The sequence below is a fragment of the Canis lupus genome, chromosome 16 (genome assembly GCF_048164855.1).
Source record: "Canis lupus baileyi chromosome 16, mCanLup2.hap1, whole genome shotgun sequence".
Taxonomy (NCBI): domain Eukaryota; kingdom Metazoa; phylum Chordata; class Mammalia; order Carnivora; family Canidae; genus Canis; species Canis lupus.
In genome coordinates this window covers 9161127-9176307 of record NC_132853.1, presented here as the reverse complement: position 1 = coordinate 9176307, position 15181 = coordinate 9161127, and the positions used below count along the sequence as shown (strand labels likewise).

Sequence of the window (15181 nt, the reverse complement as noted above, 5' to 3'; positions counted from 1 at the left end):
CTTTGGCCCAGGGCGCGGTCCTGGATATCCGGGATCGGGTCCCGCGTCGGGCTCCCGGTGCATGGAGCCTGCTTCTCCCTCTGCCTGTGTCTCTGCCTCTCTCTCTCTCTCTGTGACTATCATAAATAAATAAAATTAAAAAAAAAAAAAGAAATGAATCTGAGCTTGAGGATATAGCAGTGAAGATTACCAAAACAAAAGCAAAAAACAAAACAGCAACAACAAAACTGAAAAGCAAAGAAAACAAAGATTGAAAAACAAACAGTATCCAAGGATTGTGGGACTACAAAGGTGTAACATACACATAATGGGAATACCAGAAAAAGAAAGAAAAGGGGGCAGCCCAGGTGGCTCAGCGGTTTAGCTCTGCCTTCAGCCCAGGGCATGTTCCTGGAGACCGGGGATCGAGTCTCACATTGGGCTCCCTGCATGAAGCCTGCTTCTCCCTTTGCCTGTGTCTCTGCCTCTGTCTCTGTGTGTCTCTCATGAATAAATAAATAAAATCTTAAAAAAAAAAAAAAAGAAAAAGGACAGCTGGGGGCTGTTTGCCAAAAAAAAAAGAAAGAAAGAAAAGAACAGAAAGAATATTTGAAATAATGGTGGGGAATTTCCCCTAGATTAATGTTAGATGCCAGATCACATCAGAAAGTTCAGAGAACACCAAGAGGATACATGCCAAAAAAAACTACAACTAGGCATATCATTTTTGAATCACAGAAAGTCAAAGATAAAAAAAGAATTCTTGAAAGAAGCCATAGGAAAGATTTAAGTAGTTATGTCCCACTCATAGCTTTCCCATTCAGATCAGGTACCATTATTTTTGACATTATACTGGAAATCCTTGTTAATGCATTAAGGCAAGAGAAGGAAATAAAAAGTATACAGACTGAGAAGGAAGAAATAAAACCATCTTTGTTCATGTATGACTTTATCATCTATCTATAAAATCCAAAAGAACTGACATAAAACTTGGGACTGGGCAGCCTGGATGGCTCAGCAGTTTGGTGCCGCCTGCAGCCCCGGGGTGTGATCCTGAAGACTGGGGATCGAGTCCCACATCGGGCTCCCTGCATGGAGCCTGCTTCCCCCTCTGCCTGTGTCTCTGCCTCTCTTTCTCTCTCTCTCTCTCTCTCTCTCTCTCTCTCTCTCAGTCTCTGTCTCTATGAATAAATAAATAAAATCTTAAGAAAAAAAACCCTTGGAACTAATAAGAGATTATAGCAGGATTGCAAGATTTAGGTCAATACACAAATGTCAGTTGCTTTCCTGTATGCCATCAACAAACAAGTGGAACTTGAAATTAAAAACACAATAGCACTTACATTAGCACTCCCAAAAGTGAAATGCTTTGGTATAAATCTAACAAATTATGTACAACATATATATGAGGAAAACCACAAAACTCTGATGAAAAATAACAAAGAAGTAAATAGATGGATAGGAAGACTCAATACTGTCAAGATGTTGGTTCTTCCCAACTTGATAGACTCAGTGCAGTCTTGGTCAAATTCCCAGCAAGTTTTCTGTGGCTATTGACAAACTGATTCTGAAGTTTATATGGAGAGGCAAAAGATGCAGAAGAGCCAACTCAATACTGCAGTAGAACAAAGAAGACTGATGCTACCCCAACTTCAAGACCTACTATAAAACTATAGTAATCAAGACAGCATCATATTGGTACAAGAATAGACAAGTAGGTCTATGGGACAAAATAGAGAGCTTAGGAATAGATCCCTGTAAGTGATCTGACCTGTCAACTGATCTTTGAAAGCAGCACAATGGAGCAAAGATAGTCTTTTCAGCAAGTGGCGCTGAACAATTGGACATTCAAAAAAAACGAAGGTGGACATAGACCATACACACTTCACAAAAATTAAATCAAAATGGATCATAGATCTAAACATAAAATGCAAAACTATAAACTCCTAGGAAATACCATAGGAGAAAATCTAGAGGGGATCCCTGGGTGGCTCAGTGGTTTAGTGCCTGCCTTCAGCCCAGGGCGTGATCCTGGAGACCCGGAATTGAGTCCTACCCACGTCAGGCTCCCTGCCTGAAGCTTGCTTCTCCCTCTGCCTGTGTCTCTGCTTCTCTCTTTCTCTGTGTCTCTCATGAATAAATAAATGAAATCTAAAAAAAAAAAAAACCTAGATGACCTTGGTTATGGTGATGACTTTCCAAATACAACACCAAAGGCATAATCCGTGAAAGAAATAATTGATACTCTGGATTTCATTAAAATTAGAACCTCTGCTCTGTGAAAGACAATGTGGAGTGAGAAGAGAAACCAGACTCAGGAAACATTGTTGCATAAGACAGCTGATCAAGAACTGTCATGCAAAATATACACAAACCTCTTCAAACTCAACAATGAGAAAAAAAAACAAACAAACAGGAGTGTCTGGGTGGCTCAGTCTGCTGACCATACAACTCTTGGTTTTGGCTCAGGTCATGATGTCAGGGTGGTGGGATTGAGCCCCATATTTCAGGCTCTGAGATCAGCGGGGAGTCTGCTTGAGATTCTCCCTTTCCCTCTCCCTCTGTCCCTTCCCCTGCTCTCGCTCTCTCTCTTAAAAAAAAAAAAACTGATGAATAAATGGGCAAAAGACTTGGACACTTCGCCAAAGAAGATATACAGGTTGCAATATTTGAAAAAATGCTCCATATCCTATTTCATTGAAGGCTTTCAAATTAAAACAACAATGAGATATGATTACACACCTGTTAGACTGCCCAAAATCTGGAACACTGACACCCCCAAATACTGGTGAGGATGTGGAGCAATGGGAAGTCTCATCTATTGCTGGTGGGAATACAAAATGGCACCATCACTTTGGAAGACAGTTTGATGGTTTCTTAGAAAACTAAACATACTCTTAGCATAGGATCCAGTGATTGTGCTATTTATCTAAATGAACTGAAAACTTATGTCCATACAAAACCTGGCACATAGATGTTTATAGCTACTTTATTCATAATCCCTTAAACTTGGAAGCAACCAAGAGGCCCTTCAGTAGGTGAATGGGTAAACTGTGGGTACGTCTGGAGAATGGAGTATTATTCAGTGCTAAAAAACAAAAAAGAGCTAGCAAGACATGAAAAGACATCTAGGACCCTTAAATATATATTCCTAAGTCAAAGAAGCCAATCTGAAAAGGCTACATACTGTGTGATTCCAGTTATATGACAAGGAAAACAAAGGGAAAACTATGGAGGCAGTAAAAAGATCAGTGGTTGCCAGGGGTGAGACCAGGGAGTGATGAACAGACAGGACACAGAGGATTTTTAGGGCAGTGAAAGCCTTCTATGATATAATGATAGATACCTTTCTATGCATTTGTTTAAGCTAGATAGATTGTACAGCACAAAGAGTGAACCCTGATATAAACCATGGACTCTGGGTGATAATGATGTATCAGCGTAGTTTCATCAGTTGTAACCAAGGTACTGCTCTAGTGAGGGATGCTGACAGTGGAGGAGGTTGTGCATATATAGGGTGGCAGTAAGCATATTGGAAATCTCTGTACTGTCAGTTTTGCTGTGAACTTAAAACTACTCTAAAAAAATTAAGTCCTTAAAAAAATGGCCAAAGGAACTCATGCAGACAATTCCCAAAGATATACTAATTCCCAATAAGCTATTCTACATTATTAGTTATCATTGAAAATACAAATGAGGTACACTTTTAACGCAATAGGTTGACTGAAGTTTAAAAGATTCACAATAAGGAGTTTTGACAAGATTGTGGAAGAAAATGGAAGTCTTGCATTGGCAGATAGGAATGTAAGATGGTAAAAATTACTTTGGAAGGTTTCTTGTAAATTGCCTTAACCTTAGGGCATACCCTGTAATGTAACGTTTCCACTCTTGGTTATTTATCCAAGTTAAGTGAAAACATGTCCATCGAAAGACTTGTACAGTAAATTCATAACAGTTTTATTCATCATACCAGAAAACTTAAAATCACCCAATATCCATCAGTAGATGAATGAAAAAAATTGTGGTATATTCACTTAATATCATACTCCATAATAAAAATGAATGCTGATACATGCAGTGACATCTCTGATCCTCATACCCTTTATTTTGAACAAAAGAAGACTGACAAAATGTTACATAATGTATAATTCCATTAAAAAGAGTTCTAGTGTGCCTGGGCTGGCTCAGTCAGTCAGACACCTGATTCTTGAAATATATTTTTTTAAATTTTTATTTATTTATGATAGTCACAGAGAGAGAGAGAGAGGCAGAGACACAGGCAGAGGGAGAAGCAGGCTCCATGCACCAGGAGCCCGATGTGGGACTCGATCCCGGGTCTCCAGGATCGCGCCCTGGGCCAAAGGCAGGCACCAAACCGCTGCGCCACCCAGGGATCCCCAGACACCTGATTCTTGATTTCAGCTCAGGTCATGATTTCAGGGTTGTGAATTTGATCCCTGTGTTGGCCTATGCGACTATGCACTCGGCGTGGAGCCTGCTTAAGATTCTTTCTCTCTCTCTCTCAAAAAAAAAAAAAAAAAAAAAAAAAAAAAGTTCGGGCAGTCCGGGTGGCTCAGCGGTTTAGCGCCACCTTCAGCCCAGGGCCTGCCTGATCCTGGAGTCCCAGGATGGTGTCCCATGTCGGGCTCCCTGCATGGAGTCTGCTTCTCCCTCTGCCTGTGTCTCTGCCTCTTTTTCTCTGTGTGTCTCTCATGAATAAATAAAATGTTTAAAAAAAAGTTCTAGAATTAAATGAATCTGTGGTGATAAATAAGGTGATAGAAATCAGATCACCAGTTCTATTTGGTGAGTATAGAGAAGGGGATTACTGCAGAGTGTCCCAAGAGCACTTTCTGGACGAAAAAACATGTTTTATATCATGATTGGAGATGGGTACATGAAAGTGTGGAGTTGTTAAAAGTCCTCAAACACTTAGAATCTCTGTTTTATTGTGTATGATTTTATATAAATTACATAAACTTGACAAAATGACTATGAGGCAAAAGTAAGATAAATGACATTGAAATCAGTAGCGATTATAACAAAAATTCAACAATTTATTAAGAAATTCGTTTCTTCTTTTTTAAAGATTTTATTCATTTATTTGACAGAGCACACAAGCAAGGGGAGTGGCAGGCAGAAGGAGACGGAGAAGCAGGCTTGCCGCTGAGCAGAGAGCCTGATGTGGGGCTCAATCTCAGGGATCATGCATGACCTGAGCCAAAGGTAGAAGCTTAACTGACTGAGCCACCCAGGTGACCCAAGAGATCTATTTCAAATAGAAATAATAACGGTTCTCAGGCTTGTTGATTATGCAAATAATAATGAGGAATGAGTCACATGATCAAACTGGAGAAAGTACTGAAAACTTTTTTAAAGATTTATAAATTTGAGAGAGAGAGAGAAAGAGAGTGAGCATGTGAGCAAGGCGAGGTGCAGAGGCAGAGGGAGAAAGAATCCCAAGCAGATTTCTCACTAATAATGGAGCCTGATATCACACCTGAGCCAAAACCAAGAGTTAGATGCCCAACCAATTACTCAGGCACCCCGAAAGTACTGAAATTTTAACATAACTGACACATAAAAGTCACAATATGTTGCTAAAAAATGAGAACATCTATCACAACCTTGTAATAATGTGTCATCAATTCTAAATATTTAGGCTCAGTCACTACATCAGAAACTATGTGCTCTGAAATCTTATAGGTCATATGTGAAAAAGAACTTGATAGTAATTTTAATTTGACAATCTTAAAAATTTCATGACATCAGATTGAATAATTTGAAATAAACTTTTATAACATTTTTATTAAGATTTTATCTTATGAGAGAGAGAGAGAGAAGCAGACTCCCCACTGAGCCAAGAGCATGAGCCAAGAGCTGGACACATGCCCAGGATCCCAAGATCATGACCTGAACTAAAGGCAGATCCTTAGCTCACTGAGCCACCCAGGTGCTCCTATTTTATTTTTTTAAGATTTATTATTTGAAAGAGACAGGGAGTGAGGGGAGGGGCAGAGGGAGAGGAAAGAGAATCCCCAGCAGACCCTGCTGAGCGCACAGGCAAGGGTTCTGCCTCACAATCCTAAAATTAAGACCTGAGCCAAAACCAAGTCTCATGCTTAACCAACTTAGCCACATAGGCACCCCTAAAATTTTCTTTTTAAGTAATCTGTACACCCAACACGGGGCTCAAACTCACAACCCAGAGATCGAGAGTTGTGCACCCTACTGACTGAGCCACCCAGGTGCCCAAATCTTTCCTAAACTCTGAATAAAATTCCATCAACCTTGATAGAGAAAAGACCGCATTCCCTTTGTGTTCTCTATTGAAACTGATCTTCAACCTTATTGTCCAGGTCACTGAAGTGTGTGAAGCCACAATACACAATTTTTGTCGATTTATGTTTGCAGTTTTTTTGTTAGGGTGGGGTTTATATTGGTGGATTGTCTCTTTACAAAATGCATAATTTGTGCTAGTCATTCCAAATATTAATTTCATTCCTAATTTTGTACTTATGTACTGAGACTGTTGGGGTCTTACAGCCCATAACCCCAACCCTCCAGTTGCGTACATCCTGGATCAGTGAGTCAGGGGACATGATGTGGAGGGTTAAAAAAAGAAAAGTTTCCAGAAAAAACGCACTCAGTGCTACTTCATAAAACTAAAAAAGCCAGCAAATACACCAATAGATCATTCACAGGTTGAAAGCAAACGCAGTCTGTGGACTCAGAGGCAGCATGAAAGTGACTTGGGTTGGGCATCACTTTCTGCCTCCATCAGCACTTCCCTAAAAATATAAAAAGCTGCGGGCACCTGGGTGGCTCAGTAGTTGAGGGTCTGCATTGGGCTCAGGTCGTGATCCTGGGGTCCCGGGATCGAGTCCCGCATTGGGCTCTCCGCGGGGAGCCGGCTTCTCCCTCCGCCTCTCTGTCATGGGTAAGTAAAATCGTTAAAGAAGTATCAAAAACTGTACTAGTGACTGTTGGCACAAAGACCAGTATGTTCACTAAGGTTTGACCCAACCTGCACTCGCGCGGTCCCCCCCCATCTCCTGAGACGCTACTACACGGGCGCGTGTGGGGTGGCAGGTCCCCGCTCCGCACGGCAGGCAGCGAGGAGCGCCGTGTTAGGGAGGCACCAGGTCAGTGTGAGCCCCTTGCCGGGAGAACGCCCTGCGGGGCTGCGCACACGAGGGCGGGGCAGCGAGGCCCGGGCGTTCTCCGAAGCCTCCCCGCGTCTGCGCCCGAGCCTGGCTGCGGACCCCGCTCCGCAGACACGTGGCCGCGCACGACGCGCGGGCGGGAAGCGGCGCCGGCTCCCCCTGCGGGGCGGGGCGGGGGCGGGGCACGTGCGCAGAAGCGTCTAGAAACCCGGCGACCAACGGTCGCTCCGCCGTCAGTTCAGCGGCTCCAACGGACCGAGGGGGGAGGGGCGCCCCAGCCCCAGCCCCGCCCCTTCTGGAATGTTCTCCCGCCCGCGCCCCCGCCGTCCGCTCAGTCCCCGGGGACGGGTCCTGCGGTGAGGGTGAGGCCGTCGCTGGGCGCCAGTGCTCGCCAGCGCCCGCCCCCGTCAGTCGGCCGGTCGGCAGCCGCCCTCCGAGCAGAGGCCGCTGGAGGCACCGCGCCGTCGGGGTCAGCGGTAGGCGGCGGCCTTCACCGGACTTCGTGTATCCTTTTTCTGTAACGCGAGGGGTCTCATCTACCCCCACCTCAAAGTAGGCGTGGATTAAATATTATATCTTAGGTATTTAGAAATCGAAAAGCGGAAAAAAATTCTCGATTCGGAACACACCGTGCGGAAGCACCTGAGGCGTCGAAAAGAGAAGAAAAGTCACGGAACGGAAAAGACAGGAGGGTACGCGCCGGAGTCGCCGCGGGGAGGCCACATCCGGGTGCGACCCTTGCCCGGAGGAGGTCCTGGGCGGGGCCGCGCTCAGCGCTCCGCGGCCCACGCCCCTCCCGTCCCCCCTCCACGGGCGCTCCCGATTGGCCGAGCCCGGCATCCCGGAAGTGACGTCGCACCCCGGCCTCCCGGCGGAGTCGGGGCGCCTCTCTTCCCACGTCCCGCCCCTCGTCGCACCAAAACAAGAAAGCGGCGGCCGGGGCGGGGCCTGCGCTTGGCGGACGCGGCGCGCCGGAGGTGGGGGGCGGGGCCTCCGCGCGCGGCGCCGCCGGGTTGGGTGGCCGGGTGGGGACGGAGGCTCCGGGGCGCTGTGCCGCACATCCGCCCTCGGCCGGCTGTTGAGCCGAGACATGGAGGTGGGCTAGCCGCCGACGCGAGGCCGAGCGGGGTGAGGAGAGCGGCGAGCTCGAGGCTGCGGGCCCGGCGGCCCTGAGCGCTCGCGCGGCTGGTGCGCGCGGGGCCGCGTGGAGTAACCGCCGCGGCGCGTGAGGCCCGGGCGGCGGGTGGGGGAGGGGCGGCGCGAGCGGGGCCGCTTCCTCAGCGGGGCCGCGGCCGGCGGCGGGAGCAGCCCGCGGGGCCGCCTGCAGCCGGGTCCCGGGACCCCCGGACCCCCGCCCCTCCCTCGCCGTCGTCTCCCCCGCGGCCTCGTGCCAGCTGCCGTCGGTCTGGCCACTGCGTAGTTTGTTTGAGGATGAGTCGGGGGCTCTCCGGAGACCGCGTCGGTCCTCGCGCCCCGGGGTCCTGCTCCCCGTTTCGGAGAGAGTGCTGGTCCCGGTGGCGCCCCCCTTCGCCCTGAAGGTCCCGGGGCTGGAGGGGGCGGAGGGCGCGGTTGCCCGACGCTCGCCGACCGGGGGTGTGGGCGAGGTGCCGGGCCGTAGCCGTCCGTGCGCGGGGACCCCTTGCCCGGGCCGGGCCCGCGGGCGGGCGGGCGGATTGGCAGCATCTGCCTCCACTCTGTAGGGTTAACGAGAATGACGCTCACATGTTGTAGCGAAGCCACTTCGTCAGTTTCGTTTTGTTTTCTCTCTTATTTCAGAAATGTTATTTTGGGGCCAGACTCTGGGTATATAGGAGTGCAAATCCTCACCCGTTCACAGATAAGCCTAGGAGTCTCGACTGAGAGGATCACTTCTCTGTAGGCCATTAGCCCAGGTAATTATTTTCTAAAGAAACATTTAAGACGTTTTTCTGTCGCTGAATGTGTGTCAAGCACTGGAGTAAAACTACACAGAACGGATCGCTGCCCCGATGGACTCAGGGTGGGTGGGGATGGAGCAAGTAGGCGGTGGGGGTGGGGACGCAAACCAGCCACAGAGGCACGGGCAGGGTCCTCACGGGCGGAAGGGGGGGTGGGGACGCCCAGGGACGCTCTGCACACGGTAGCTCTCAGAGCTCTGTCAGAACCACCGGGACGTCGTTTTAAAATAGGAACCTGGATTTTATGTCTCCTCTCCTTAAGCTCCTTTGCTAACTCCGGTGTGCATTTAGGGTTAAAAACGAGGCAGGGGGACACAGGGCAGATTCGGTTCTCAAGGCAGGAAGGAGCTTCTGTAAAGGGAGGGAAATGCCAAACACTATGAAGCATTTTAGGAAGAGCAAGTGAGGGAGGATGGCAGGAAATGCTGAAGCTGGTTAGGGAGGGCCTTCTGTGAGGAGGTCAAAAATCTGAATTTTATTCTCAAGCTGTGAGAATTGAAAGCTTACTTTTCGCTTTACCCTTCAGCATTTTGGAGGGAGAATTCATTGGTGATGGATGAAACAAGAGCCAGAGACATTATTTAGGCTTCTGTAACGCACACAAATAGTGGAAATGTATTCTACTAAGACGGTGGCAGCGTCACTGAGAGTGAAGTACAGATGTAATCAAGGGGATAGACTTGATGGAATTTATCAGTGTGGGGGCTCAGGGTAGAGACTGTACATGGGTAATTACCAGGTTACTGATTTGAAAACTGTAGAGATAGTGATGTCATGAATATAGGGCACACAGGGCAGGTTAACAGATACAAGGGAGGGGTTTTATTCTGTTTTTGTCTTTGAGGTGCCTGTGAGGTGACTAGAAGTTAACTTCGTGCAGCTGGATATTGAACGTATCTGAGAGGCTAGGCTATGCTTCAAAAGAGGCAAGTAATAAACGTCTGGGATTTGGTAATAGATTGTTAGGGACTTGGACTGCTTATTTCAACATGCAGTGAAATGTAAAGGTGGAAGCCAGACTGCCAGGGAGCTGAGGAAGTGAATCGAGATTACTTTTTTTCAAGAAGTTTAGCTGAGAAAGGTAGAGGGAAGTGATTGCCGGCTAATAGTGAGAAATGGCCCCAGGGCACGTTGGTCCTACTTCTGGCAAAGTGTCCTATTTTATTGACACATTGGCTCCCTTTTTGATGCTCACGGTGTGGCTCTTCTGTAGTTTGAGGGTTCCCTGGGCACTGCCATCTGTGGCTTAGTAATGGTTCCAAGCAGTTGAAATCTGAAATGAACAAAACTGACTTTCAGAAGAACTAAGTTGTGCAAAAACTTACATGCTTTGTGGTCATCTACCTGCAGTTTTCCCTTAAAAATAAAAATTTACATTATGTGCCTCATTTAGATTTTTTTGGGCTCACCTATCAGGCCAATGATGATTTTAGATTTAGGGATATAACCACCCATTTTTATGGCCTTTTGAGAGGAATCATGGAAACTTTTTTCTGCTGTTGACCTGCTCTATCCTACATTTTGGGGTATGGGAGAAGGCTAGCTCTTTGAGTGAAATAAAAAGACTCCTTAATTTTCTTAATGGAAAGTTTTTTTGGCTAAGTGTTAATTTTATTTTGTTTTGTTTTTAAATGATTTTATTTACTTATTCATGAGAGACACAGAGAGAAACAGGCAGAGGGAGAAGCAGGCTCCATGCAGGGAGCCCGATGTGGGACTTGATCCCCATACTTCGGGGTCATGCCCTGAGGAGAAGGCAGATAGTCGATCGCTGAGCCACCCAGGCGTCCCCAATTTTTTCAGTTTTGATTGACTGCACAAATCCTGCTTGATACAACAACCATTGAGAAGTCTCCAAGGAGTTTCACTTTCTGTTTTTAGATCTTCTAAGTTCACTCCCCACTTTGAATTAGATCACCAGAAAAAAACAGCCTCTGCAGACTTTTAACTTCTAATATTGTGATATTGGTCTTTTAATGTAAGAAACTCTTTCTTTGAATAATTTTATATTATTCAAAACCATAATACCCATTTTGCTATTTGGTGTTCCCTAGTTGGCTGTACACTTGCCACAGGGTAGGCATTAGTAGAAAAAAATTGAATTAGAATTAGTATCAGGAAGGAGTAGGATTCTCCAGCTGAACTAGCCTACTTCTTAAAAATTTTTCAAGTGAGCAGTGTCTACCTCACGTTATTTTTGTTCCTGCATTTCGGGAAGCTCCTCATTTAGGACTTCGTGAAATAGTCTTTTTTTTTTTTTTAACTTTTTATTTATTTATGATAGTCTCACACACAGAGAAAGAGAGGCAGAGACAGGCAGAGGGAGAAGCAGGCTCCATGCACCGGGAGCCCGACGTGGGATTCGATACCGGGTCTCCAGGATCGCGCCCTGGGCCAAAGGCAGGCGCCAAACCGCTGCGCCACCCAGGGATCCCCGTGAAATAGTCTTCTAAATGAGTTTTGATTTGTCCTTTTTAATGTCCTTTTCTGTATGTTTTCTAAATGTCCCTTTTTGTTTGTCCTCTTCAGCTTTAATGTTGAAAGCCACCCTGAGTTCTTTTAAGAACTTAGCATGAGAAAAGCATACAATTAGTACTTAATAAATTTAAAAACCTCACATGACAGATGCATGTATTTGATTTTACTGAACGCATTTTTACATGATTCTTTAATCGATAAAAAAACATAATTAAAAAAAAAATCCGCTTCTTTTAGGAACTGGCATTATGCCAAAAAAGCCTCAGCAGTGAAATAAAATTTCTATCAAGATGTCATTAATTTTCCATTAGCAGAGATTTTTGTACTCTTGAGCTTCAGGATAATGCATTTATTTGATAACATCACACTGCTGTGTTTCTGTACCCAAATATTCAATGACTTGGTCATGTTTCTTACTTAACCTTTTAGTGTCTTTTCTCCCTCCCTGAAAGGAAATTTTTTAGACCTTTTTTCCTATGAATTTCCCATGAATTTTTTTTCTTTTTTTTTCTTCCCCATGAATTTTAAACCACCAATACATTATATATCTCTTTAGGTACTTTATGCATATCTGTGCCTTCACATAAAGAGAGGTAGGACTGTTTTGTGTCCCACTAACCAGTTTTTGTCTCCTTGAGGATGATGTCACCACTGATGACAAATGCCTGGGTTAGGTCCATCCAGTTATGAAATGGCCTTATTGTTGGTGGACACTTGGGTTTCTGACTTGTTTCCCATTAATTAGGCTGATATTTTACATTTGTTGGATAGTTAATTTGAGGTTAAATTTCTGTAGATCAGGCTTGTTGGATATTTTCCTGGCCTGATTCCAATAAATCATTTTCGTAGGAAAGAACACTTGCTTCATTCCTCATAGGTGGCGTTTTCTCCTTGTGGCAGACCGGCTCTTAGTTGTATAGGTAAGGGTCACTTTGGCTTTGTCCGATGTTTTCCTCGAGCATGGACTGGACATACGGGTTTTGGAGAAGCATCTCACAAGGTTGAAGTTCCTTCCTCAGTACATTATGTGAGAGGTTATCAACTCTGGGGTTGTGAGCCTTGATTACTTGGTTAATTAGTTTGTATTTGCCAGATGTCTCCACTGTAATGTTACAGTATCCCCCTTTTCCATACTCCATTTTTTGACAGTGAGTCACCAAGTCCAGCCCACACTCAAGATGTACCTCTTGGAAGAGAGAGTATCTATATGTATTACTTGGAATTCTTCTGTAAGGAAGGTTACTCTCCCACCTTTATTTATTCATTCATTTATATTGGAATGGATTCATGTGTATCTATACTGTGGGGTATAATCCACAATTACATTGTTCGATTTTGTTGATCAGATTGTTTCAGTTTTGGTCATCCAGAGCTCTTTCAGGTTGACTTCTATGTTCCTTTGACATGCCCACATCCTTTTGTATTTTGATTACTTTATGATACTTCGAGGCTCACCTTGTATTTTTGTTTAGCCATTATACACTGCTTACTAATTGCGAGCTTTGTATTTACTTTTATATGCATTTACTTAGGGATAAAAAGATTGCATCTTTTTTTATTACAGCTCATTATTACAGCTCATCTTTGGATTTTGCCTTCCATCCTGTTTGCTAATCCACTCTGTCATGCTGTCTGTAGTTCTCATAAACCTGCCTCATTCGTGTATCTTTACTCAAATCTTTTGACACATTTGGTTCTTGGGATTTCCTCATTTCCTGGTACCTTCCTGTTACTTTGCTCTTTTTGACACTGCTAAGGTTTGGAAAATTACTTTATCTTAACCCTTTCACATGAGTTTGGTGGAGGCTCTGGTGGTATACAAACAAAAAATTGGAGACAGTCAAAAATTCTAAGTAACAAACTTAGTAGCAATAGATGATTAACATTTGTAGCTGTTATAGTTTACAATGGGTTATGGGCAGCAGTTCATACACATATGTGCAGATTCTTGTATCCATACTTTTTAAACCAGAGAAAGTTCCCTGAGTTTTTGTTACTGGTATGAATTAATACTTAAAGGTTTTTACTTTTTCACGGGTTTCTGGAAAACATGTCTTCTAGGAATGTAAAGGTTCCCTGAACTTTTGACTTGACTCCAGTATATCACTAGAACACCGTAATCATTGATAAGTCTCTGTCTCTATAATTTTCCATCAATACTTCCCAGTTTTGAGCTTTATCTGTAGTACAATTATGTATTACATGATGTTTTTTACTAAGTGCTTTGCCTCATATTTTTTTTACATGTCAAAGGTAAAGTTTTTTTAAAAAGGGCTTAAATTTGAGTTTAGTCAGTCATTGATAAGCTGGCAGAACATTCTGGATATGGTGGAGTCACATGCTTAGTTGGAGACGACAGTCACACAGAAGAGGCCTGAAGTATTATTTTTTTTTTTTTAGTCTTTAGATGTTGTCTTTTCTGGATGCAGGTGCAGAATGAGCACATGTTGTTGGTGTACGCCAGGTGGCATTTCCACCGTTGACTTCCTGCAGCGGTATGCATCCAAGATCTACTCCAGTGAGTTTCAAACAGCTGATGAAGACCTCTGCTACTGCTTAGAGTGTGTGACTGAATACCACAAAGCAAGGGATGAGCTGCCATTCTTGCATGAGGTAATTTACATTTGATGGACAGTACTTTTCAGAGCTTGGTAATGATGAAGAGAAAAAACTGTGAACTCTTTTGGAAGCATTCAGGAAACAAGATTGACAGATGGAATTGAATTGAAACCTAAAGCAGAATTTTAGGATCACTCGCTTTTAGTCATTGTGCTATAAAGCAATTTTATGACTTGATGTATGGAGTCTTTTTAGTTTATGTTTTTAAGTCTGTATATTTGACAGTGTTGCATTCATGTGTCTAAATGGCTTGGGTTGTTTTTTTATTGGTTGATTCTTTTTTCTCTTTTCATTTTTTAACAGGTAAATGGTATAAACTTCTAAGGGCAAGTATATTTGCTGGTCATAGTGACCAGAGTGAAACAAATTTAAAAATGTGGCTTTGAATATTTGTTTTATTACATGAAAAACACAATCAGACTGTAGAGATACGTACAGATATATAGGTAGGAGGAGAGGTTAATTATGAATCTATTGAGAAATTTTTTGTATTTACAGTTTCCTAGTTACTAAAGCTAACCAGTATCTTTATGCTGACGCTAATTTTTAAGGTGGGTACCTGTGGCTAGTCCATGGAAGTGAAGACAGAGAAGCTCCAACTTCTCATCCCCTCCTACCTTTTTGTGGGGAGTGGATGGTGGAGCTCATCGCAGGACTTGAACTCATGACCCTGAGATTAAGACCCGTGATCAAGAGTTCGATGCTTAACCAGTTGAGGCACCAGGTGCCCTATCATTCCCTTTTTAATAGTTGATAAGGGATGTTGAGATACTTATAGCAAAACTCTGCAAGAGCAGTGTTTACACACCTCATGCTGCATGTAGTCATGTATCATAAGAGTGGCCTTGTTTTAGTGACTGTTTCTTCAGATAAATCTAATGTGATATCTACTGCTTCTTTAAACTGTATTTTTGTACTCAGAAAGGTTTCTAAAAAGATCATGACATCCAGTATTTTGTTGATAGTAAGATATAAAACATGCAACTGATTTTTCTTTTTCTG

The 15181-nt window shown here is 44.1% G+C and overlaps 1 protein-coding gene and 1 long non-coding RNA gene across 19 annotated transcripts in view; one reads left to right on the top strand and one right to left on the bottom strand.

Moving 5' to 3' along the window:
• LOC140605905 (uncharacterized) overlaps positions 1-7920 on the bottom strand; it is a 36251-nt gene extending 28331 nt beyond the window's left edge. The window contains exons 1-2 of one of the 5 annotated variants that reach the window (XR_012008428.1): positions 7775-7915; positions 6797-6910 (exon numbers count right to left, since the gene is read on the bottom strand). This is a non-coding gene — a long non-coding RNA (uncharacterized lncRNA). Of the gene's footprint in view, positions 1-6796; positions 7109-7774 lie in introns of those variants that run through there. The other 4 variants (XR_012008432.1, XR_012008429.1, XR_012008427.1 and 1 more) reach the window with 4 other exon arrangements.
• SETX (senataxin) overlaps positions 7484-15181 on the top strand; it is an 81120-nt gene continuing 73422 nt past the window's right edge. For 7 of the 14 annotated variants that reach the window (XR_012008423.1, XR_012008425.1, XR_012008424.1 and 4 more), the window contains exons 1-4: positions 8137-8273; positions 8922-9037; positions 9927-10008; positions 13990-14173. Coding sequence is in view for 11 of the 14 variants with exons in the window: in XM_072778454.1 (XP_072634555.1) it covers positions 9995-10008; positions 13990-14173 (198 nt within the window). In the remaining 3 variants the exon portion in view is untranslated. Of the gene's footprint in view, positions 7838-8048; positions 8274-8921; positions 9038-9926; positions 10009-13960; positions 14174-15181 lie in introns of those variants that run through there. The other 7 variants (XM_072778446.1, XM_072778449.1, XM_072778448.1 and 4 more) reach the window with 7 other exon arrangements.